The sequence below is a fragment of the Gopherus flavomarginatus genome, chromosome 4 (assembly GCF_025201925.1).
Source record: "Gopherus flavomarginatus isolate rGopFla2 chromosome 4, rGopFla2.mat.asm, whole genome shotgun sequence".
NCBI lineage: Eukaryota > Metazoa > Chordata > Testudines > Testudinidae > Gopherus > Gopherus flavomarginatus.
The window spans coordinates 217,136,541-217,162,032 of NC_066620.1; the positions used below are offsets into that span (position 1 = coordinate 217,136,541).

A 25,492-nucleotide genomic window follows, 5' to 3' on the forward strand; every position below is an offset into this window, starting at 1 on the left:
GGGGCTCTGGGGGTGCGGGGGGTCACTGGGTCCCATCCCCGGGGTCCTGCGGCTGCAGCAAGGTCACGTGTCGTGACCCCGCCCCCAGGCGGAGCCTTCAGCAGGGCGGCGGGGGCGGGGCCGGCTTGTTGGGGCCCGGAGGGAGGTGTCACGTGACCTGCCGGTTGCGATCATGTGACGCTGCGCCGCGGCGCACGTCAGGTGACCCCGCGTCACGTGGGGCTGCTGAACGGGAGATGGGGCAGCGGGCGGGGGCGTCTGGAGCCTGCGCCTGGGTCCTGCGGCTGCTGCTCGGGCTGGCGGCCGGGCGGGGCGGCGCGGCGGGGCGGAGCGCGGTGAGAGGGGCCGGTGCTGGCGGGTCCCTGTCTGGACACTGCCGGGGGGGGCCGGGCCGGGCCGGTGGTGGGGCCGGGCCGGTGGTGGCGGGTCTCTGTCCGGACGCTGCCGGGGGGGGCTGGCGCGGTCCGGTCCGGTGGTGGTGGGCCCGGGCTGCGCTCAGACAGACGCGGGCTGCGATCAGCCCTGCAGGTCCCGCAGCGGGGCCGGGCGCCGCGGGGGGTGGGTGCAGTGCGGGGGCTGCTCCTCCCCTGACTTCTCCTGCCTCCCCCCAGCTCTGCAGCCTCTGCCCGGGCCCGGTGCGGACCGGCTCCAGCGTGGCCGGTTACTGCGCGGCGCGCCCGGCCTTGGAGCTGCAGGGGCGCTGCTGCCTCAGCAGGGAGCCGGAGCCAGGTGTCATCGTGGGGTGAGTGAGCGAGCGGGGCCAGGCCCACCCCATCCCTCCCCACTGCCCGTCTGCTTGGTGCTGGGCACTGCCCTGTGCCTGGCCAGGCAGCCGGCCCTGGGCACGCTCAGCCCCCAAGCCAGCGAGACCAGCGTGAGCCCAGCCCTGGGGCAGCTTGGATGCCCCCAGAGGTTACCTGCTGGCATTGGCAGCGCCAGGGCCCCAGTGGGTCTCTGCTGCCAGGCCAAGGGGGCAGCTGGTTGTGAGATAGGTAGGAGAGGCACAGACTTGGGCAGGGGGGTGCCTCACCCCTACCTGCTGAGTTCCTGGGGGGCAGGGAGCAGCCCCCCCGAGGTGACACCACCTGGGTCCGTGCATCCCGGAAGCACCAAGTGCTGGTGGGAAGAACCTGGAATCCGCTGTTGCCAGTAGGAGTCCCCTACTCCTGAGTGAGAGAGGCAGCAGAACCCTCCATGGGGCCAGCCCTGCCCAGCATGGCCACAGGAACTCAGCTCAGAGCCCCCAGCCTTGCGCCTGCCTAGGACAAGGCTATGGATTGGGGGGGTGGAGACCTCGGGGTGCATGGAGAAGCAAGGGGGGCAGGAATGTATGGAGAAGGGTGAGGCGTGTATGGAGTCATGTGCAAGGGGGGATGGAGGCCTCGGGGTGCATGGAGAAGGAAGGGGGGCAGGGGTGTATGGAGAAGGGTGAGGGCTGTATGGAGTCGTGTGCAGGGGGGGCGGAGGCCTCGGGGTGCATGGAGAAGGAAGGGGGGCAGGGGTGTATGGAGTCGTGTGCAAGGGGGGGCGGAGGCCTCGGGGTGCATGGAGAAGGAAGGGGGGCAGGGGTGTATGGAGTTGTGTGCAGGGGGGGCGGAGGCCTTGGGGTGCATGGAGAAGGAAGAGGGGGTGGAGGTGGATGGAGACATGTGCAGGGCAGGTGGGAGAAGGAAGGGGTGGGGAAGGGGGATAACATGTCGGGAGGTGTATTGGGGCTCCCAGTGCCTCTGACTGTTCTGCTCTCCCCAGGCTGGATCTGGGCAACTGCTCCCTGGTGTCCCTCTGTGCTGGGTTCCCAGATGCCAGCACTGCTGTTGTCATGTGAGTCCAGCCACCCCGTGCGGGGGCTGTAGGGAGGCCTGGGAATTCAAGCTCTAGAGCGAGGGGTGGGGAGGGAGCTCCTTGCTGGGGACAGGCTGGGTGCAAGCCCCAGACCTCCTGTGCTCCTCTGGCTCGGGGCCTGCTGAATTCCCCATCTCCCCCAGGCTGCTGGCGAAGGGTCGGGGGGGCGCTAGACCTTCCTCTCTCAGCACAAACCTGAGCTTGTCCCGAGCTCCCTGGAACAGTACCTGCTGGGGAGCAGCGAAGCTCCCAGCCAGGCCCCCCTCTGTTGGGGGAATAGCTTGGTGTCTAACCCCCGCTCCAGCATCCCCTCTCTCCTGCCCAGCTGGCTGCTCTGAAGTCCATATGCCCATCCGTGTGGGAGCTGCCCTGGGCTGGCGCCTTCGGGGGAGGAGGGGTGTTACGCTACCTCCCTGCCAGTTAACAATGGCATGTCCCTGCAGTGCAACCCCCTCCCCATTCCCTCCCGCTGCAGGAGTGAGGGCAGGGGAATGCTGGGGGATCCTCCCCAGGAGTGGGGGGGTGGCCTGGTGCACCTGCTTGCCCAGACCTTGCTACAGCCTCACCCTTTGACCTAGAGGGTCCCATCGTGCTGGGCACTATTCTCTCTGGGATGGACGGTCCCAGTCTGACTGGACCAGGCTGGGTGGGAGGGGAGACAGGACAGACCCAGGTGGGGCAGAGACTTGCCCAAGGTCTCTGAACAGGGTAGGGGCAGGGCCAGGTCTTCTGAGTCCCTGCTTGGGGAGGGAGGAGGAAGGGAGGCAACCTCAGCCCAGGGAGAGCACTTGGCCTAGGCTGGGGGAAGGCCTGGGTGCGCCCTGTTCTCCCAGGGTGCTGGGCAGCCCTGAGAATGGAGTGTTAATGTGGGATCCGTCTGTTTGCAGTGACCTGACTGAGAACCCCTTGGAGAACATCCCCAACACCTCTTTCCAGGGCTTCACCAGGCTGCAGAGCATGTGAGTGCCGGGCTGGGTGGAGCCTGCAGCCCTGGGGGCAGGGAGGGCACCAGTGCTGTCCTGCTGGGGAGAAAAGTGGGGCAAGGACAGGGGCTCAATGGGGAGAGTGGGGCGGAAGGGGCTCAGGGGCCCCAGAGGGGCTGACTCTCCCCACACACACACCTGTGGCTCTGTATGGAGCTTAGCTGCTGGCTCCTGGGAAGCCGGTGGGGTCTCCAGTGTGGGGCAATAGGGATCCGCCCTGAGCCCCTCCCACTGCTCAGAGCTGCCCTGCCCTGCCCTGCAGGGTGTTCTGACCCCCACCTCTGACTGTCTCTTGTCCAGATCCCTGCCACGTGCCCTGGAGTGCCCTGGAGGGAGCATGGCCTGGGACCTCAACACCACCCACGGGGACAGCCGGACCTGCCAGGGACAGAGGAACCTCTGCAACAGCTCGGGGGAGCTTGGTACAGTGTGGGGAGAGGGGCTCAGTACTGGGGGGCCTGGGATGGGGTGGGGAGGGCCCCCAGAACAGCTCCCCTGAGGCCCCAGGCTGGAAAGAGCCCATGGCAGCTGAAGTGGGAGGCACCAGGGGCAGGGTGTCCCAGGCAGGTGTCCAGAGCAGGGCTCCCCCGCCACCACCTGCAACAGAAATACAGCCCCCACCGCCCGGCCTATGCCCGGCTCTGCCCTCCCCCACCAGGCTGGGCCTGTTCTCTCACCCCTCAGTTCCCTGAACCTCGCTGAGGCAGGGACTACTGCAAGGGCTGCCCTGGCCACTCTGCCCGGGAGCTGGGCTTTCCCCTCCCCGTCTGCATGTTGCTCCCTGCTGCGGCGTGGGGGCCTTGGCCCAGCCCCGGTTCCAACCTCGTCTCCTGTCTGGTTCTGCTCAGCCTGGCTGTGCCCAGAGAACTCCCAGTGCAGCCCCAACGGCCCCGGGCTCGTCCAGTGTGTGTGCTCCGGGCGCTACCACGGCTACAAGTGTCTGCGTGAGGTGAGGGGCGGGGGGCCGGGCCGTGTGTTGGGCGGGGCCGGTGCCCGTCTCTGCGTCGTGGGTGGAGGGGGGTGCGGTACAGGGGCCATCTGGTCTCTCCAGCAGTAGGGGGCTCAGGGCACGGTGGCTGCTGCAGGAGCTCTGGCCTCAGGGTGTGGTGGCTGGGAGGCTTCAGGGGATCCAGCCGGCTGCGGGCGATGGCTGCTCGCTTGGCTGCGGGCCAGGAGCTGCTGCAGCTCGAGCCAGGACTGGAATGTCCTCTGGGCCGGCCCGCAGGGCCGGAGATACGTGCTGAGCTGGGGGCAGCAGCACGAGGCCTCGGGGGGGAGGGGGGGGAGCAGACACTCCCCTCCCCCCAGCACTTCTCACCCACCGGCTTTGCTTTGCAGGGCACCTTTCCCCTACTGCTCTTCTATGGGACCCTGGGAGCTGTGACGACCACCCTGTCCCTGCTGGCCTGGGGCAGCCAGCGCCGGAAAGCCAAGGCCTCCTGAGCCCCTCCTGCAGGACAGGGAAAGGGCGGAGTCTGGGCTGAGGGACCTGCACGAGGCCTTCTGCCCAGCCACTGAACTCGCCGTGGTGCCGTCTGCTGGCTCCATAGCGTCACCTTCAGCGTCCTGGGAATGTCCAGCTGCCTTCAGCACCCCCCGTTCTCTGCCATGGAGGAGACCCGGCTCCTCAGCCCCAGGCAAAGCTCATTCCCGGAGCACCCCACCTAGCCCCACCCCAGGCTCAGCTGCCCCAATCTCTCTGCCCTGCCCCCTCATGGTGTGTCTCCTGCAGCAAGCTTTGCGCTGAGCCTGTGGCTGGGGTAGCAGCCCCCTCCCTGAGCACAGATCTTCTCGGAGCAGGACGTGGGCGCTGGCCTTCAAGGTCCCCCATGGAGTGGAGGCTTCTGGGTCTGACCACCTTCCCCACCTCCCCTAAGTCACAGACCTACAGGCTTTGGACAGTGTCTGGGAGGAGCCCTACACTGCACCCAGCTGTGGGTGACATGGGGCTTGGGGGTGGAGGGTCAGCCCCAGCTGCAGGTGACATGGAGATCATGGGGGGTGGGGTCTGATAGGTGGGGAAAAAAAACAAGGTCTCCACAGTAAAATTCCTTCCTGACCCCCAAAATGGGCATTTTGACCCTGCTCATGTGAGCAAGATGCACCAGCCAAGCATCTGTGAAGGACAATTTGTTGAGCCAGCCTGGTGGGGGCCATCTCCAGGCATGGCCAGTCGCTGACACTGGAGAAATAATGCCCAGAATACACCAGGGGAGGGCTCTGTCTTTCCTGATGCCTGCAGGAGACCAGCTGAATCCCTGAAGCATGAGATCTGGGACTCAACACACAGGACATCGCCCGGGGCAGCTGGAGGCTCTGCGGCTCCCTGCAGCCCCCTGCAGTCGCTGCTCCCCAAGGGCTTTGCCAGCCCTGGAGCCAGGCTCCCAACCCGGGCGGCTCTTACGGGCTGCAAGCAGTCGAAGGGCAGCGGGGAGATGAGGAGCATCTGCAGCCCCAGGGCCTCAGGCACAACCAAGAGAAGGGGGAGCACAAGGCCACCGGTACCATGGCTCCAGCCAGAAGAGCAGCCCCCTGCACTGCCCGGCTCTGCCTCTGACCTGGCCAAGGGGGGTGGGGCCGCAGGGGGAGACGAGGAGGCGGGGCTGGCATTTGCTGGGGGAGGAGCAGTGGGTGGGGTCACAGAGGGGGCAGGGCCTCATGGGGGGTGCACCCCTCCAATTTTCTGTCTAGCCCACCTCAGCCCCCCCAGAGGGAAGAGTCTGGCACCGCCCCTGGGGGTTTGCCCAGGGTAAGGCTCATCCAATGCATGGTGGGTTGGTGACCCCTGCAATATACCCACAGGTAGGAAACTCAGCTGCATCACTTGTCGGGGGGGAGCTGCGTTCATGCTTCCCCCTCATCTTGTCAGTAAAGGCGGACGGAGCTCAGACGCTGCGCTCCGTACTCGCTCGTCTCCTGCCCTGAAGCATGTCCTCCTGGGGGGTTCTGCACCCCTGCCTTCGGACGGAGCTCAGACGCTGCGCTCCGTACTCGCTCGTCTCCTGCCCTGAAGCATGTCCTGGGGGGTTCTGCACCCCTGCCTTCGCACGGAGCTCAGACGCTGCGCTCCGTACTCGCTCGTCTCCTGCCCTGAAGCATGTCCTGGGGGGTTCTGCACCCCTGCCTTTGGACGGAGCTCAGACGCTGCGCTCCGTACTCGCTCGTCTCCTGCCCTGAAGCATGTCCTCCTGGGGGGTTCTGCACCCCTGCCTTCGGACGGAGCTCAGACGCTGCGCTCCGTACTCGCTCGTCTCCTGCCCTGAAGCATGTCCTCCTGGGGGGTTCTGCACCCCTGCCTTCGGACGGAGCTCAGACGCTGCGCTCCGTACTCGCTCGTCTCCTGCCCTGAAGCATGTCCTGGGGGGTTCTGCACCCCTGCCTTCGCACGGAGCTCAGACGCTGCGCTCCGTACTCGCTCGTCTCCTGCCCTGAAGCATGTCCTCCTGGGGGGTTCTGCACCCCTGCCTTTGGACGGAGCTCAGACGCTGCGCTCCGTACTCGCTCGTCTCCTGCCCTGAAGCATGTCCTCCTGGGGGGTTCTGCACCCCTGCCTTCGGACGGAGCTCAGACGCTGCGCTCCGTACTCGCTCGTCTCCTGCCCTGAAGCATGTCCTCCTGGGGGGTTCTGCACCCCTGCCTTCGGACGGAGCTCAGACGCTGCGCTCCGTACTCGCTCGTCTCCTGCCCTGAAGCATGTCCTCCTGGGGGGTTCTGCACCCCTGCCTTCGGACGGAGCTCAGACGCTGCGCTCCGTACTCGCTCGTCTCCTGCCCTGAAGCATGTCCTGGGGGGTTCTGCACCCCTGCCTTCGCACGGAGCTCAGACGCTGCGCTCCGTACTCGCTCGTCTCCTGCCCTGAAGCATGTCCTGGGGGGTTCTGCACCCCTGCCTTTGGACGGAGCTCAGACGCTGCGCTCCGTACTCGCTCGTCTCCTGCCCTGAAGCATGTCCTCCTGGGGGGTTCTGCACCCCTGCCTTCGGACGGAGCTCAGACGCTGCGCTCCGTACTCGCTCGTCTCCTGCCCTGAAGCATGTCCTCCTGGGGGGTTCTGCACCCCTGCCTTCGGACGGAGCTCAGACGCTGCGCTCCGTACTCGCTCGTCTCCTGCCCTGAAGCATGTCCTCCTGGGGGGTTCTGCACCCCTGCCTTCGGACGGAGCTCAGACGCTGCGCTCCGTACTCGCTCGTCTCCTGCCCTGAAGCATGTCCTCCTGGGGGGTTCTGCACCCCTGCCTTCGCACGGAGCTCAGACGCTGCGCTCCGTACTCGCTCGTCTCCTGCCCTGAAGCATGTCCTCCTGGGGGGTTCTGCACCCCTGCCTTCGGACGGAGCTCAGACGCTGCGCTCCGTACTCGCTCGTCTCCTGCCCTGAAGCATGTCCTCCTGGGGGGTTCTGCACCCCTGCCTTCGGACGGAGCTCATGGCCAGGGCAGAAGTTTTTCCTCCCAGAAGCACTGCAGTTCTGCCTTTCAGCCACCAGGGGCTGCTGTGGCACCAGGACAGCCAGCAGCGGCTGCATTCCTGGCAGAGCAGGGCACCTGGGGCTGGTGGGGGGGGACAGACGGGGGTGGGCTCAGCTAGGGTGGTGACCGCATTGAGCAAGGCACCAAGGGGGGGTGCAGGGCCACGTGGGGATGGAGGCAGATGTGCCTGACTGGATGGGAGAGGCTAGTGGTTGGCCAGGGGCTGCATGAGGGAAGCTCCCTCACAATCCCTCCCTGCCCCCCCCCCCGCTCCCTAAAAACCCTGTTCCCATATGTCTCCCACCCACATCCAACAACCCGCCAAGTTCACACCCAGGCTCCTTCCCAGCAATTTACTTCCCTCTCCCTCAGCTCCTCCGTTACCCTGACTGCCCCCGGCCTTTGCACTGCTTCTGAGGGGTGTGGGAAATACGGTTCTGTGGTTTAAATGAATTATTACTCAGATCTGTATCAATGTGCCTAGGAAGGAATCTGAGTCTTTTTTTTGTTTTTTGGTCTGTATTGTTACAGACATACTTGCTGACAGGTATTTTGAAATAAATTACCAAAATAATTGAAACCGGCATGATCATATTGCATTATTTTAACAGACAGAATATGCAGAATTTTTAAATTTTTCAGAGCAGAATTTGTATTTTTTTAGTGCAGAATCTCCCCAGCACTGAGCATTGTCAGTGGCAGCTGCTGTCTGTTACAGCACTTCTGTGTGCCCCCTGCTCTGCAGTCTGCCCTTAGGGGGGCTTTTCGGCCAGCCCCAACGTTACAGTGGGAGAGGGCACTTCTAGGGAGTTCTCTCTTTGCGGTCCCATCTCTGGTGCTGGCAGTGAGAAGTTTAGCGGTTCCAGCCCTGAGCAGCTTTTCTAATAACCCTTCATAACGCCATCCTATAGGAATTTCTTTTAACTATGGATTCTTTTTGCCTTCACAATGACCCTGAAACTGCATACCCCATTTTCGGTGTGTGCCTCTTCTTTATATTCAACCTGTGGCCTGTTTCATTTTGTCAGAATCATGCCCTCGGTCTTGAAGGAGGGGCAACGTTAAATAATCCTTCGCTTTTCACTCTTTTGACACCATTCATGGTTTTATACAGCTCAGTTGTACCCCTTAATCACCGCTTTTCTGCACTGAATCAAGTGAAGCTTTTTAGTCTTTCCATATGATTGATCTTTTTGCCCTTCGCTGAATTGTTTCTGCAGCTGTTCTATCCTTTTTGAATGGCAGGCCCAGAGCTGGGCTCAGGCTTCCAGGGGCTGGCAGGCCATGGATTTACATCGTGGGAGTATGCTACTTTTGTTTTAGTTTCTATCTCTTTGCTAACGGGTCTCCACATTCTGTTCACTTCTTTCTCTGCTGCTGTGTACTGAGCTGAATTTTTCCGAGAACTGTCCACAATGAGTCCAAGATTGTGGTAAGTGTTCGTTTAGAAAAAAACCCTATTCTACACCTGTGAGTGGGTGGGGGGTGTATTTTTCAATCAAGTTCTTTGCATTTAGGGCCACTGAAATTCATTTGCCATTTTGTTGCCCGGTCATCCAATTCTGAGAGATCCCTTGGGGGGCCATTTAGGGATCTGGGGCAAAAATCTGGGGATTGGTCCTGCTTTGAGCAGGGGGTGGGACTAGATAGCTCCTGAGGTCCCTCCCAACCCTGAGATTCTGTGAATCTGAACTCTTCACCCTCTGCTTTAGTAAGATGAGGCCCTGAGACATAATCCTTCGGTATCAGAGGCCTGGGATGAGGCCTGAACCAAAGTAATGGTCAAGGCTTTGCTAACATGGAGCACAGTTAGGCTGCGAGCCAGAGGCAAGCCCTGCTCACAGAAGCTGGCAAGGAGAAGGCTACTAATTGGACGTTGTGACGGTGCTGCCCGTGGGAGCCAGCTGAGGTCACTCGGTCCGGGTGAACTGCAAACCAAACGGGGCAGACAAACCCCAAACGCTGGTGGATATTCCAATACTTAGATTTAAAAACCAGCACAGAACAGCTTCTGTAGCACCTCACTGGTTACTTACGGGGCGGCTCCAGGCACCAGCACGCCAAGCGCGTGCTTGGGGCAGCAAGTCATGGGGGGCGCTGTGCTGGTCGCCGTGAGGGCGGCAGGCAGATTGCCTTTGGCGGCATGCCTGTGGAGGGTCCGCTGGTCTCACGGCTTTGGCGGACCTCCCTGCGGGCATGCCACCTAATCCGTGGGACTGGGGACCTCCCACAGGCAAGCCACCAAAGGCAGCCTGCCTGCAGTGCTTGGAGCGACAAAATACGTAGAGCCGCCCCTGGTTACTTAGAAGTTCAAACAATGCGGTTCCCTTAAAGTGCCCAGCCTCAGGCCTCTGTCCAGACACACCTGTCAGATACGCTGATGATTACAGAACATCTTATCTCATCATATAAATGAAAAGGTTCTTCCAACCCCAAAGGATCAGTCACACACCCAGGTCCAATGATAACTTAGATCTTACCGAAAATACACACTATAGCCAATTCTTATTAACTAAACTAAAATTTATTACAAAAGAAAAGAGAGAGAGAGTTGGTTGAAAGATCAATATACAGACAGACTTGACACAGCAGAGATGAATTTGTAGTTGCCAAAAGTCCTTTTAGAAATAGTTCATAGGTTACAGTCAAATTTCCATATTCAGGGTGACTCCAGTCAGTGACTGGGGATCTCAATCCTTATGGCTTAAGGTTTTCCCCCTCTTGAAACCCAAAGCAGATCTGAGATGAAGCAGGATTGTGTCCCAGGGTTCTTATACATTTCCAGCAGCCTTTTGGCCTGAGAAAACAATAGGCTTAACTCCTTCTCCCAAACATCCTGGCAATTAGCACAGGGTAATTTATGCATTAAACAGTTCAGATACAGGTGACCACAACCTTCAAAGAGACACATAGACAATAATACTATTTCACTCAAGTGTCTTTTTAATGTTAATATTCCTTTTTTTGATCTTTGAATCAAAGCTATAGTGATAGACAAGCCTTGTTTGTTACATCCCAGGCCCTGAGCAAACACCTCCCCTTCTGCCTCTAACAATGCCGGTTGCATTTCAAAGCTCTGTTTACAGATCTTCCTAACCAGTCTCTAAAGTTTGGCCCTGGGTCAGGTCAGTCTGGGAGGTAATTAACTTTTTCTGGCCCTGTCATCTTTCAATGAGATATTACGTTACACGTATCTAAAGGGTGTCAAGCACTAACAGGATAAACACGGGCCAGGATGGCACCAGAACATTCCGGTACGAAGACATTCCACAGAGATAATGAGGAAGAGGCCGACCCATCCTAAAGACGACAGGGTCAGAAGGATAATACGATGGACAGACTTGTTTGTTCAAACCAACCTGTACCAGGGGAGAGGCAGCACCCCAACACGCAGAGGGGTTGTACCTCGGCACGTCAGAAGTGATGTGTAACTCGTTTGTACCTGTGTATAAGAACACACCCCTGGGGCGGTGTCTTTGTCCAGCCGAGGGGGCAGTGGAGAGTCCCCCCACTGACTGAGCCGGTCCATTGCTGGGGGCACATATTCGTAGTATGTCCTGTAGAGTCTGCAGGGAACTGTTACTGTGCTTCGTTTGACAATAAACCTGGCCGGGTGCCTTCGTACCTTACTAGAGTCTGTGGTCATTGGGGGTTCTCTCGGGGTTTGCTGTGCCAGCGATCTGCAGAGCCGGGGCAGCACGCAGAGGGAACACGCACGCAGCCGACTGGTATCAACACTGAACAGAGCAGAGCCCCACACCGGTAACGTCTGATGACATCTGCTTTGACCTAAACTAGTGTGAGGAATTTTTCTATCATCTCTGAACTTCAGCACCTCACTGTTTACCCCTTTTTCCAGATCATTAATGAATGTGTTGAACAGCCCTGGTCCCTGTGCAGAACCTCTGCAGGGAGGTGGGGGAATCCTGCTGTTTACCTCTCTTCATTGTGAAGACTGACCATCTATTCCCACTATTTCATATTTTGTAACCAGTCCTGATCCATGACAGGCCCTTTCCTGGTAGCCCGTGACTACAGACTAGGGACCGAATGGCTAGTCAGCAGTTCTGCAGAAAAGGGCCTAAGGGTTACAGCGGACGAGAAGCTGGATATGAGTCAGCAGTGTGCCCTTGTTGCCAAGAAGGCTAACGGCATTTTGGGCTGTTTAAGTAGGGGCATTGCCAGCAGATCAAGGGACAAGATCATTCCCCTCTATTCGGCATTGGTGAGGCCTCATCTGGAGTACTGTGTCCAATTTTGGGCCCCACATGACAAGAAGGATGTGGACAAATTGGAGGGAGTCCAGCAGAGGACAGCAAAAATGATTAGGGGGCTGGAGCACATGACTTATGAAGAGAGGCTGAGGGAACTGGGCTTGTTTAGTCTGCAGAAGAGAAGACTGAGGAGGGATTTGATAACTGCTTTCAACTACCTGAAAGGGGGTTCCAAAGAGGTTGGAGCTCGGCTGTTCTCAGTGGTGGCAGATGACAGAACAAGGAGCAATGGTCTCAAGTTGCAGTGGGGGAGGTTTAGGTTGGATATTAGGAAAAGCTTTTTCACTAGGAGGGTGCTAAAGCACTGGAATGGGTTACCTAGGGAGGTGGAAAGGGGAAAAAAACCATGGGCAGGAGTTGTAGGCCAAACTGGATGAGCAAGCAACTCAGAGAGGGGATTAGACAAAAGCAGAAAGCTTACAGGGAGTGGAAGAAAGGCAGGATCAGTAAGGAAAGCTACCTTGGTGAGGTCAGAACATGTAGGGATAAAGTGAGGAAGGCTAAAAGCTGCATTGAACTGGACCTTGCAAAGGGAATCAAAACCAATAGTAAAAGGTTGTACAGCCACATAAATAAGAAGAAAACAAAGAAAGAAGAAGTGGGGCCGCTATACACTGAGGATGGAATGGAGGTTAAGGATAACCTAGGCATGGCCCAACATCTAAACAAGTACTTTGCCTCAGTTTTTAATAAGACTAGTGAGGAGTCTAGCGATGATGGAGGGATGATAAACGGGAATGTGGATATGGAAGTGGATATTACCGCAACTGAGGTAGAGGCCGTACTTGAACAGCTCAATGGGACGAAGTCGAAGGGCCCGGACAATCTCCATCCGAGGATATTAAAGGAACTGGCGCGTGAAATTGCGAGCCCGTTAGTGAGAATTTTTAAGCAATTGATAAACTCGGGGGTTGTGCCGTATGACTGGAGGATTGCTAATGTAGTTCCTATTTTTAAGAAAGGGAATAAAAGTGATCTGGGTAATTATAGGCCTGTTAGCTTGACATCTGTAGTATGTAAAGTCTTGGAAAAAATTTTAAGGGAGAAAGTAGTTAAGGACATAGAGGTCAATGGTAATTGGGACGAATTGCAACACGGATTTACTAAAGGTAGATCGTGCCAAACCAATCTGATCTCCTTCTTTGAGAAGGTGACGGATTACTTAGATAAAGGAAATGCGGTAGATATAATTTACCTAGATTTCAGTAAGGCGTTTGACACGGTCCCGCACGGGGAGCTGTTAGTTAAATTGGAAAAGATGGGAATGAATATGAAAGTTGTAAGGTGGATAAGGAACTGGTTAAAGGGGAGACTCCAGAGGGTCGTATTGAAAGGTGAACTGTCGGACTGGAAGGAGGTTACTAGTGGAGTCCCTCAAGGATCGGTTTTGGGACCAATCTTATTTAACCTTTTTATTACTGACCTTGGCACAAAGAGCGGGAATGTGCTAATAAAGTTTGCGGATGACACAAAGCTGGGGGGTATTGCTAACACGGAGAAGGACAGGGATACTATTCAGGAAGATCTGAACCACCTTGTAAACTGGAGTAATAGAAATAGGATGAAATACAATAGTGAAAAATGCAAGGTCATGCACTTAGGAATTAATAATAAGAATTTTAGATATACGTTGGGGGCGCATCAGTTGGAAGCGACGGAGGAGGAGAAGGACCTTGGGGTACTGGTTGATAGCAGGATGACTATGAGTCGCCAATGTGATACGGCTGTTAAAAAAGCAAATGCGATTTTGGGATGCATCAGGCGGGGTATTTCCTGCAAGGATAAGGAGGTGTTAGTACCGTTGTATACGGCGTTGGTGAGACCCCATCTGGAATACTGTGTGCAGTTCTGGTGTCCCATGTTCAAGAAGGATGAATTCAAACTGGAACAGGTTCAGAGACGGGCTACTAGGATGATCCGAGGAATGGAAAAACTGCCTTATGAAAGGAGACTCAAAGAGCTTGGCTTGTTTAGCCTGGCCAAAAGAAGGCTGCGGGGGGATATGCTTGCTCTATATAAATATATCAGGGGGGTTAACGTTAGGGAGGGAGAGGAATTATTTAAGTTTAGTACTAACGTAGGCACGAGGACGAATGGGTATAAACTGGATATTAGGAAGTTTAGACTTGAAATTAGACGAAGGTTTCTAACCATTGGGGAGTGAAGTTCTGGAACAGCCTTCCGAGGGAAGTAGTAGGGGCAAAAGACTTTTCTGGCTTTAAGACAAAGCTTGATAAGTATATGGAGGGGATGTTATGATAGGATCATTAATTTGGGCAATTGATCTTGGATTACCACCAGATAAGTCTGCTCAATGGTCTGCGGGAAGATGTTGGATGGGATGGGAACTGAGTTACTGCAGAGAATTCCTTCTTGGGTGCTGGCTGGTGAGTCTTGCCCACATGCTCAGGGTTTAGCTGATCGCCATATTTGGGGTCGGGAAGGAATTTTCCTCCAGGGCAGATTGGCAGGGGCCCTGGAGGTTTTTCGCCTTCCCCTGCAGCGTGGGGCACGGGTCGCTTGCTGGTGGATTCTCTGCAGCTTGAGGTCTTCAAACCAATTTTGAGGATTTCAATAACTCGGTCCTGGGTTAGGGGTTGTCATAAAATTGGATGGGTGGGGTTCTGTGGCCTGCCTTGTGCAGGAGGTCAGACTAGATGATCATATTGGTCCCTTCTGACCTATGAGTCTATGAGTGGTGGAATCTCCTTCCTTAGAGGTTTTTAAGGTCAGGCTTGACAAAGCCCTGGCTGGGATGATTTAGTTGGGGACTGGTCCTGCTTTGAGCAGGGGGTTGGACTAGATACCTCCTGAGGTCCCTTCCAACCCTGATATTCTGTGATTCTATTTAGTTGCCTTAAAAGTCTTTGTTGAGGGTCCTTGTCTCCATTTTGACTGACACCCACAAAGAATTGTACTAGCTGGCTGGGGCTCAATTCCCTTTGACAAAAGCCATGTTGACTCTCCCCCGGAAAGTCATGTTAATCTGTGTGCCTGATAATTCTAGTCTCTATTAGAGTTTCGGCCAATTTGGCTGATACTGAAGTTAGACTCACCAGCCTGTAATTGCCAGGATCACCTCTGGAGCTCTTCTTTCAATTGGCGTTACATTAGCTACCTTCCAAGCCACCTGGGACAGATGTGAGTTTCAGTGGTAGGTTACATACCATAGATAGTAGTCCTACAATTTTGGATTTGAGTTCCTGCCAAATTCTGGGGTGAATCCCGTCTGGTCCTTGTGATTTATTACTATCTAATTTAGTAATTTTTTCTATAACCTCTTTTACTGACACATGTGGGGCAGCGTCACAGAGTCACTGGGGCGACGCTCTGGAACTACTCCATACAAAGCCAGGCAGGACTCTGGGGGAGCCTCCTCTCTGTGAGCAGACTGTTTCCAGGGCAAGGAGCTCACACGACTTCACCTTCCTGGGTCTGACCTCGGAGCATTCAGCAGCCTCTTCTCATACTGTTCGCTTCCCACAGCGATTCCGCACAGGCAGGGCTCCTGGGGAAGCCAGAGGGCCCTGCACTCCAATTCTGCAGTCAGACCTGACTCTCCAGCCATCCAGTAAAACAGAAGGTTTATTAGACAACAGGAACACAGTCCAAAACAGAGCTTGTAGGTACAGAAACCAGACCCCTAAGTCAGGTCCATTTTGGGGCCAGGGAGGCCAGACCCCAGGTCTGTGCCTCCCTCTTTTTCCCCAGACAGCTCCAAACTGAAACTCTCCAGCCCTTCCTCTGGCCTTTGTCTCTTTCCCAGCCAGGAGGCCACCTGAGCTCTTTGTCCTCCAACACCTTCAGTTGGCACCTTGAAGGGGAGGGACCAAGCCCATCAGTTGCCAGGAGATGAGGTGTCAGCCATTCTCTGTGCAGACAGTATCACACTGGCCCTCTAATTCTCTGCAACAATTACACACCCTTATCCCACCACCTACTTAAGAAATGCATTGGGGAAACTGAGGCACCCACACAGTATTCAGAGAACACATTGAGAACATTCCCACTTTGTCACAGGCTGTACTTCAGATTTGTCACCCAGAAAGAATAGCTCTTATGTGGGGAATCTCCCCCACATCCTCTGCAGTGAAGACCAATCCAAAGAATTAATTTAGCATCCTTGTAATGGCCTTTCCGTCCTTGAGTGCTCCTCTAACCCCTATGTCATCTAGTGGCCCCACTGCTGGGACTTAAAAAAACTTACAGTTAGTTTTTTGTCTTTAGCAGGTTCTTCCATGGCTGCCATACTGTACTTTCACACTTACCAGCCAGAGTTTGCTTCCTTCTTATTATCCTCCCTAGGATCTGACTTCCAGAGTTGAAAGGATGCTTCTCGTGGCCTCTACTCTTGGGCTGTTAAGCCAAGATTGATTCTTTGGCCCTCTCATTGTTGCTGCTGATTTGGGGTACACATTTAGTCTAGCCAGTACTACGCTGTTTGTAAATAGTTCCCATGTTTCTTGCTGGCATGTAACCCTTGTGAACAGCCTTCCTAAGGCTTGTATTGTTCCCCTTTTCCAAGTGAAGTGTTACCGTGGTGGAGTTTTTGTGTTATTTGCAATACAAGGAGGTTAAATTTAATTACATTGTGGTTGCTTTTACCCAGCATACAGTTATAGTCACCTCTTGGACCACATCCTGTGCTCCACTTAGGACTGACTCAAGAATCGCCTCGTCCCTTAGGGATTGCAGGACTGGCCTTCAGGGTGTCTAGAAATGTTCTCTCTGTGTCATGCCCTGAGATAACATTTATTCAATCATTATGAGGAGAGTTGAAATCACCCATTTTAATTGCACTTTCTGCTTTTGCAGCCTCTTGGACCTTTCCCTTTGGCTCTCACCATGCAAGTTGGAAGACGGCCTGTCCAAAAGTTCCGTCTCACTTTGTGGCTGGTAGGCGTTCTGTCCCCTGCTTTTGGGATAAGATAGAGCAGAACTCGACTGCATCATTTGTGGTGGAGGGGCTGTGTTTGCACTTTCACCCAGCATTTGGTCAAGTGAAGAAAGAGAAAGCTGGCTTCTTGCAGCAGTCCCTTTGCATGCTCTGCATCTTCAATGTAACTGTCTTGTTTTTCTTTCTCCTGATAGAATGGTAGTGTTTGGATGCTATCAAGGTTCCTCCCTCACTCTGAACTTTAGGGTACAGATGTGGGGACCTGCATGGACACTTCTAAGCTTAATTACTAGCTTAGATCTGGTAACACTGCCACCACCCAGAAATTTCAGCGTCTGGAACACTTCCTGTCCCCCCAAAACCTTCCCCTCCCTGGGCAGCCTTGAGAGGCTTTTTCACCAACTCCCTGGTGAACACAGATCCAAACCCCTTGGATCTTAACACAAGGAGAATTTAACCATCCCCCCACTCCTTTCCCCCACCAATTCCTGGTGAGTCAAGATCCAATCCCCTTGGATCTTAAAACAAGGAAAAATCAATCAGGTTCTTAAAAAGAAGCTTTTAATTAAAGAAAGAAAGGTAAAAATCATCTCTGTAAAATCAGGATGGAAAATACTTTACAGGGTAATCAGATTCATATAGCCCAGAGGAACCCCCTCTAGCCTTAGGTTCAAAGTTACAGCAAACAGAGGTAAAATCCTCTCAGCAAAAAGGAACATTTACAAGTTGAGAAAACAAAAATAAGACTAACACGCCTTGCCTGGCTGTTACTTACAAGTTTGAAACATGAGAGACTGATTCAGAAATATTTGGAGAGCCTGGATTGATGTCTGGTCCCTCTTAGTCCCAAGAGCGAACAACCCCCAAAACAAACAGCACAAACAAAGACTTCCCTCCACCAAGATTTGAAAGTATCTTGTCCCCTTATTGGTCCTCTGGTCAGGTGTCAGCCAGGTTTACTGAGCTTCTTAACACTTTACAAGTAAAAGAGGCATTAACTCTTAACTATCTGTTTATGACAGATGCTCACAACAAAATCTTTACCATAAGTGACCTGGGGAAAAAAATAGCACGTACAGCCAAAACCTGGGACCTGCCTGTCTAGAAAGGGGCACTGCAGCAAAGAATCTAAGGTTTATGGGGGATCGCAAACGAAGTATGAGTCTACAATGCAATACTGTTGCGAAAAAAGTAAACATTGTTCTGAGATTATTAGCAGGAGTGTTGTAAGCAAAACACAAGAAGTAATTCTTCTGCTCCTCTCCATGCTGGTAAGGCTGGAGCATTGTGTCCAGTTGGGAGCACATTACAGCAAAGATCTGGAGAAGTTGGAGAAAGTCCGGAGAAGAGCAACAAAAATGAATAAAGGTCTCAAAAATGTGATCTCTGGGGGAAAATTGAAAAAACTAGGTTTGTTTCATCTGGAGATGACTGAGGGTGGCATGATAGATTTAAAGTGTGTAAAAAGGTTTTTGTGGTGCCAACAGATGCCAGTAGGTGGGATTGAACCTAGGACCTCTGGAGCTAAATGCATGAGCTAAAAGACACAGTCCCCTTAGCTAAGGTGATAGCAGACCTAGGAGGTGTGTGGTTACATTATTATGAAGAGCAGGGTGATAAATTGTTCTCCTTAACCTCTGAGGACAGGACAAGAAGGAATGGGCTTAAATTGCAGCAAGGGCGGTTTAAGTTGGACATTAGGAAAAAGTTCCTAACTGTCAGGGTGGTTAAACACTGGAATAAATTGCCCAGGGAGGCTGTGGAACCTCGGTCACTGGAGGTTTTTCAGAGCTGCTTGGACACATCCCTGTCATGACTGGTCAGACAATTGTTAGTCCTGACTCAGTGCGGGGCCAGGAGCAGATGGCCTCTCGAGGGCGCTTCCAGCCCTAGGGTTCTTGCAGTCTCTGGGAGATGTTGTAACGCACTGGGCCGCAGACGGGCCTTTGCCCTGCCGGGGACGCCAACTGCCCCAGGCTGGAGCCCCCTCCTGCACCATGAACCCCTCATTTCTGGCCCTACCCCTGAGTCTGCACCACCAGACCGGAGCCCTTACCCACTCCTGCTCCCCAGCTCCCTGCCTCAGCCTGGAGCCCTCTCCCGTACTCCGACCCCCTCGGCTCCACTCCCCAGCCCAGAGTCCCATCTTGCACCCCAAACCTCTCATCCCTGGCCCCAACCCCGAGTCTGTGCCCTCAGCCCGCCCCAGGGCGGCTCCAGGGTTTTTGCCGCCCCAAGCAGGGGGAAAAAAAAAAGCTGCGATCGCGATCGGCGGCTGCTCCACCGTGCCGCTTTCTTCTTCAGCAGCAATTCGGCAGCAGGTCCTTCCCTCCGAGAGGGACCGAGCGACCCACCGCCGAATTGCCGCTGAGGAACCCGACTTTCTGCTCCTTCCCCTGCGTGCTGGGCTGGTGCCTGGAGCCGGCCCTTGCCCCCCGCCCCCTTTGAGCCAGCCGGGTGTCAATGAGTGTGCGAGGGTGCGGCGAGCGAGCGGGGCGGATGGGTTGAGTGGTTTGGGGTTGGATCGTGGAGTTTGAGTGGAAAGCGGAGGGAGGGAGGGAGGAGGCGCAGGGGTGACCAACTGCCCCCATTTTATAGGGACCGTCCCCATATTTGGGATAGGCGCCAATTACCCCCCACCCCGCCCTGATTTTTCACACGTGCTGTCTGGTCACGGAAGCTGAAACAGAGGCGGGATTGGGGGGCCGCGAACGAGCCTGGCTGGTTTCTCTAGCGCCCTGCGCCCCCCCCCCCCGCACCACCGGGCACTGGCAAAGCAGCCCGGCCCCGCCCGCCGGCCCTGGGAGCCTCCCTCCCCTCCCCGCAGCCCGGGGACCACCGGGGCCAGCAAAGCTGGGGGGGGGGGAGGCTCGCTCGGGCGGGCTTGGGAGCTCGGAGGAGGGGGCGGGGCGGGCTTGCCGCAGGGCGGGGCTCGCTTGGGAGCTCGGAGGAGGGGGCGGGGCTCGCTCGGGGGCGGGCTCGGGAGCAGGGGGCGGGGCTCGCCCGGGCTCGCCCCGCCCCGCCCGCATCCGGCTCCCCCCGCGCAGTCCCCGCGGCCTCCCCGCCTCCCGCTCCGCGCCCCACGTGCCGGCCCCGCCATGGGCTGCCTGGTGCTGCAGGACGGGGCCGTGCTCCGGGGCCGCCCCTTCGGGGCCGCGCGCTCCGCCGCCGGGGAAGTGGGTGAGTGGGGCGGGGGGGCCCGGCGGAGCTCGGAGGGGGAGGGATGGGAAGGGAATGGGGGGGCAGGCCCCGGGGAGGGGGGGAGCGGAGGATGGGGAGGGAAGGGAATGGGGGGCAGGCCCCGGGGAGGGAAGGGGGGCGGGGGATGGGGACGGAAGGGAATGGGGGGCAGGCCCCGGGGAGGGGAGGGGAGGGGGGGGTGCGGGGGATGGGGAGGGAAGGGAATGGGGGGCAGGCCCCAGGGAGGGGAGGGGAGGGGGGGTGCGGGGGATGGGGAGGGAAGGGAATGGGGGGCAGGCCCCGGGGAGGGGGGGTGCGGGGGATGGGGAGGGATGGGAATGGGGAGCAGGCCCCGTGGAGGGATGGGGGGCGGGGGGGGTGGGGAGGGAAGGGAATGGGGGCAGGCCCCGGGGAGGGGGGGTGCGGGGGATGGGAAGGGAATGGGGAGCAGGCCCCGTGGAGGGAAGGGGGGCGGGGGGGTGGGGAGGGAAGGAAATGGGGGGCAGGCCCCGGGGAGGGAAGGGGGGGTGGGGAGGGAAGGGAATGGGGGGCAGGCCCCGGGGAGGGTAGGGTGATGGGGGATGGGAATGGGGGGCAGGCCCTGGGGAGGGAAGGGGGGTGGGGGATGGGCAGGGATGGGAATGGGGGGCAGGCCCCGGGGAGGGAAGAGGGGGCGGGGGGCGGGGAGGGAAGGGAATGGGGGGCAGGCCCCGGGGAGGGAGGGTGCGGGGGATGGGGAGGGAAGGGAATGGGGAGCAGGGCCCGTGGAGGGAAGGGGGGCGGGGGGGGTGGGGAGGGAAGGGAATGGGGGCAGGCCCCGGGGAGGGAAGGGGGGGCGGGGGGTGGGGAGGGAAGGGAATGGGAGGGCAGGCCCCGGGGAGGGGAGGGGGGGCGGGGGATGGGGAGGGAAGGGAATGGGAGGGCAGGCCCCGGGGAGGGGAGGGGGGGCGGGGGATGGGGAGGGAAGGGAATGGGAGGGCAGGCCCCGGGGAGGGGAGGGGGGGCGGGGGATGGGGAGGGATGGGAATGGGGGGCAGGCCCCGGGGAGGGGAGGGGGGGCGGGGGATGGGGAGGGAAGGGAATGGGGGGCAGGCCCCGGGGAGGGAAGAGGGGGCGGGGGGCGGGGAGGGAAGGGAATGGGGGGCAGGCCCCGGGGAGGGAGGGTGCGGGGGATGGGGAGGGAAGGGAATGGGGAGCAGGGCCCGTGGAGGGAAGGGGGGCGGGGGGGTGGGGAGGGAAGGGAATGGGGGGCAGGCCCCGGGGAGGGAAGGGGGGGCGGGGGGTGGGGAGGGAAGGGAATGGGAGGGCATGCCCCGGGGAGGGGAGGGGGGGCGGGGGATGGGGAGGGAAGGGAATGGGGGGCAGGCCCCGTGGAGGGAAGAGGGGGCGGGAGGTGGGGAGGGAAGGGAATGGGCAGGCCCCGGGGAGGGAGGGTGCGGGGGATGGGGAGGGAAGGGAATGGGGAGCAGGGCCCGTGGAGGGAAGGGGGGCGGGGGGGTGGAGAGGGAAGGGAATGGGGGGCAGGCCCCGGGGAGGGAAGGGGGTGCGGGGGGTGGGGAGGGAAGGGAATGGGGGGGCAGGCCCCGGGGAGGGGAGGGGGGGCGGGGGATGGGGAGGGCTCTGTCTGATTCCTGTGCCCAGACCCGCACTGCTCCCACCAGCTCTGCAGCGTGCCGGTCTGTCTCCTCCCCAGCTGGAGTGTGGGGGGTGCCCCGTGCCTGAGGCTGGTGCCCAGTGGAGGGGGCAGCTGGAGAGCCTAGGACAGGGGGTCCCTGGTGCCAGGCCTCAGCCTTTGGCAACATCCTCCAGTGGCTGGGGGCTCTTCCTTTGCCATGGGCTTTAGACCCTGTGCTGAGCTTTCCCTCTGCACCGTGTGCATCTCTGTGGGGCAGGTAATCAGAGGCCCAGACCCCGCCCCAGGTACCCGGGAAGTTATCACCAGCCTGTAGCGCTGGCCGAGCTCCCTGGCCCCGGGGCTGAGGGGCTGGCACCTGGCACTGATACACCAATCTACAGCCCAGCAGCACCCTCTCCGTGAGGGAGGGCAGGGAGTGCCAATGGCTGGTGGGTGCGGAGGGAAGAGGGGGCGGCTGGTGGGTGCAGTGCTGTGCTTTGGGCCCTGGCAGAGCCGTGCTGTGCCAGTGCTGCCAGTGGGTGCAGTGCTGTGCTCCGGGGCCCTGGCAGAGCCATGCTGTGCCAGTGCTGCCGGTGGGTGCAGTGCTGTGCTTTGGGCCCTGGCAGAGCCATGCTGTGCCAGTGCTGCCAGTGGGTGCAGTGCTGTGCTCCAGGCCCTGGCAGAGCCACACTGTGCCAGTGCTGCCAGTGGGTGTGGTGCCGTGCTCCAGGCCCTGGCAGAGCCACACTGTGCCAGTGCTGCCAGTGGGTGTGGTGCCGTGCTCCGGGCGCTGGCAGAGCTGCGCTGTTCTGAGTGCTGTTTCTCCTTCCGCCCCGGGCTGCAGTCTTCCAGACCGGCATGGTGGGTTACCCCGAAGCCTTGACAGACCCCTCCTACAAATCCCAGATCCTGGTGCTGACCTACCCTCTGATTGGGAACTATGGCGTCCCGCAGGATGAGCCTGACCAGTACGGCCTCAGCAGGGTGAGTGCAGGGCTGGGGGTGGGGTACGGGGCCGTTTGAGGGCTGTTGGCCGCTGCAGGCACGTGGACGAAGCTGTGGGGAGACTCTCTTGGGATAGACAGACAGGTGGCTAGTGAGGGAGAGATACTGGGGCACCTGAGCCTGGCGGGTGGGGCTTGTGGGCACTCGGGGCAGAGAGCCACCTGCTTGCTAGGGAAAGGCTGGGGCCCCAGGGAAAGGCTGTGCCGCATCCTGTGAGGTGCCTGCCTGGAATGTGCCGCCCCAGGCAGCCCAAGTCCTCGCCCATGGCTGGCTGTCTTGGCACCCTCTGCCTTGGGCACTGGCTGCCGGGCAGCTAGGGAGCAACAGCAGGGCCCTGCCCGTCCCCATAGGGCCAGTGAGACAGAACACTGGCCTGGGGCAGCCCGCACCCAGAGTGCCCTCTGGTAGGGGGCTGGGGCCGGCCTGCATCTCCGTAACATGCCAGGCCTGGGGAGGGGTTCCCAGAGGCTGCCATGGCCCGTGGACAGGGGCAGGTGGGTGGGTTGGTTGGAGCTGTGTTCTCCTTCTCTGGGGCACTCACTCCCAGCCTGGGGGTCCCTGGGAGGTGGGAGTGGGACCCGTGGGTGACAGGAGGTGCTCAGTCACAGCAGCTCATGCCCTTGCGCGGGGTGGGGGCAGCCCTCTGCATGCTTGGGCATTGGCTGGGGTCCCGCGGAGCTCACCCTGGCACCTGCCTGGCTCACCCCTCTCCATGCCTGCAGTGGTTCGAGTCCAGCAAGATCCACGTGTCGGCGCTGATCGTGGGCGAGTGCTCGCAGATCCCCAGCCACTGGAGCGCAGTGCGCTCGCTGGACCAGTGGCTGAAGGAGCAGAACGTTCCCGGGCTGGAAGGTGGGGAGCAGGCGGGCACGGGAGCTGAGCGGGTGGGAGGCTGGGGGCTGGGAAGGGGGTGAGATGAGGTCTTTGGTGTGGGTGTGGATGGTGAAGGGGTAGGGCTCTGGTTTGGGGGAGATGGGGGTGAGGTTCCAGGCTGGGGAGGAGGGTTGGGGGAGGAGGGGGCAGGGGCTCTGGGTTGGGGGAGGAGGGGGCAGGGGCTTCAGACTGGGGGCAGGGGCGAGGCTGGGTGCCGGGCTGGCGGTGGGCAGGGCTCTGGCGCTCACGCTGGGATCCCTGCCAGGGGTGGACACCAGGGCCCTGACGAAGCGGATCCGAGAGAAGGGGACGCTGCTGGGCAGGCTGGTGCTGGATGGGGCCCAAGAGAAGAACGTGCCCTTCGAGGACCCCAACAAGCGGCACCTGGTGCAGGAGGTGTCAGTGAAGGTAGGGCTGGGCCCGCCCTGTCGCCTCTCCCTCCATGGGGCTAGGTCTTGGCACTGGGCTGGCTGGGGGCAGGGCTGAGCCCAGCCTGGGGGCACTTCCTGGGGGACAGGAGGTGTCTGGGGTAGGAGCCAAGGACTTTCTCCCTGCAGTTTTCTGTAACGTTTGCTGGCCTCACTCAGGACCGGCCGTGGGCCCAGATATGGCGCTCGGGCAGGAAGAGTTTGGGGGGTGTGTGTGGGGTTACTGCATGTTGGATGAAGCCCACCCCCCTATCATAACCTTAGTCCCAGATTTGGACCTTAGCGTCCAAAATATGGGGGTTAGCATGAAAACCTCCAAGCTTAGTTACCAGCTTGGACCTGGTACCTGCTGCCACCACCCAAAAAGTTAGAGTGTTTTGGGGCACTCTGGTCCCCCTGAAAAACCTTCCCTGGGGACCCCAAGACCCAAATCCCTTGAGTCTCACAACAAAGGGGAAATAATCCTTTTTTCCTTCCCCCCCTCTCTGTTCCCAGTCCTGGAAACAAAAGTACTTTCCTATTCCCCCAGAGGGAATGCCAACTCAGGCTAGCAATCCAACACACAGATCTCCCCTTGATTTCTTCCTCCCACCAATTCCCTGGTGAGTACAGACTCAATTTCCCTGAAGTAAAGAAAACTCCAACAGGTCTTAAAAGAAAGCTTTATATAAAAAGAAAGAAAAATACATACAAATGTTCTCTCTGTATTAAGATGATACAATACAGGGTCAATTGCTTAAAAGAATATTGAATAAACAGCCTTATTCAAAAAGAATACAAATCAAAGCACTCCAGCACTTATATTCATGCAAATACCAAAGAAAAGAAACCATATAACTTACTATCTGATCTCTTTGTCCTTACACTTAGAAACAGAAGACTAGAAAGTAGAAACTGCTTCTCCAAAGCTCAGAGAAAGCAGGCAGACAGACAAAAGACTCAGACACTAAATTCCCTCCACCCAAAGTTGAAAAAATCCGGTTTCCTGATTGGTCCTCTGGTCAGGTGCTTCAGGTGAAAGAGACATTAACCCTTAGCTATCTGTTTATGACACGCCCCCCAAATTGCAGACAGTGGGGAAGCTCACTGGCGGCGATTTCCTTCTAGAACTTGAAAATAAACAGATTAATACAACACATACACCTTTACATATACTCCTAAGTATATAACTAACAGACTTCTACATTTTAAGAACACTTTTTAACTACTGAATTCTGGGAAACTCTCACGGGAGAGTGCATCAGCTACTTTGTTAGAAGCTCCTGTGATGTGTTGAATTTCAAAATCAAAATCTTGGAGAGCTAAACTCCAACGAAGAAGTTTCTTGTTGTTCCCCTTGGCAGTATGAAGCCACTTTAGTGCAGCATGGTCAGTTTGTAGTTGGAACCGCCGTCCCCAAACATATGGGCGTAGCTTTTCCAGGGCGTACACAATGGCATAGCATTCCTTTTCACTGACTGACCAGTGACTTTCCCTCTCAGACAGTTTCTTGCTGAGAAACACGACAGGATGGAAGTTGTGATCTGTTGCTTCCTGCATGAGCACCGCTCCTATACCACGCTCAGATGCATCTGTGGTTACTAGGAATGGCTTGTCAAAATCCAGGGCCCTGAGCACAGCGTCAGACATGAGCGTTGCCTTAAGTTGGGTAAAGGCCTTTTGACACTCATCAGTCCACTTAACTGCATTTGGCTGGGTCTTTTTGGTCAGGTCGGTCAGTGGGGCAGCGATTTGGCTGTAGTGTTTTACAAATCGCCTGTAGTATCCGGCCAAGCCAAAGAAGGATTGAACCTGTTTCTTTGACTTTGGGACAGGCCACTTTTGGATAGCATCCACCTTGGCCTGTAGGGGGTTTATGGTTCCTCGACCCACCTGGTGCCCCAGGTAAGTCACTCTGTTTTGGCCTATTTGACACTTTTTGGCCTTAACAGT

At 57.6% G+C, this 25,492-nt stretch overlaps 2 protein-coding genes across 4 annotated transcripts in view; both read left to right on the plus strand.

The window, feature by feature from the left end:
• Positions 1–221: 221 nt before the first annotated feature.
• On the plus strand, positions 222–5,793 carry ATRAID (all-trans retinoic acid induced differentiation factor). The gene is made up of 7 exons (XM_050951540.1): positions 222–335; positions 612–742; positions 1,750–1,821; positions 2,730–2,801; positions 3,126–3,247; positions 3,674–3,774; positions 4,164–5,793. Exons 1-7 carry the CDS (start codon positions 237–239, stop codon positions 4,266–4,268), a joined length of 702 nt encoding a protein of 233 aa, XP_050807497.1. The 5' UTR covers positions 222–236; the 3' UTR covers positions 4,269–5,793.
• A 13,739-nt stretch (positions 5,794–19,532) lies between these two features.
• The window catches only part of CAD (carbamoyl-phosphate synthetase 2, aspartate transcarbamylase, and dihydroorotase), a 46,522-nt gene continuing 40,562 nt past the window's right edge, over positions 19,533–25,492 (plus strand). For 2 of the 3 annotated variants that reach the window (XM_050951486.1, XM_050951488.1), the window contains exons 1-4: positions 19,533–19,639; positions 22,099–22,238; positions 22,982–23,111; positions 23,398–23,540. In XM_050951486.1, coding sequence (XP_050807443.1) covers positions 19,558–19,639; positions 22,099–22,238; positions 22,982–23,111; positions 23,398–23,540 — 495 coding nt within the window. In that variant the 5' untranslated portion in view covers positions 19,533–19,557. Of the gene's footprint in view, positions 19,640–21,383; positions 21,532–22,098; positions 22,239–22,981; positions 23,112–23,397; positions 23,541–25,492 lie in introns of those variants that run through there. The other variant, XM_050951489.1, reaches the window with a different exon arrangement.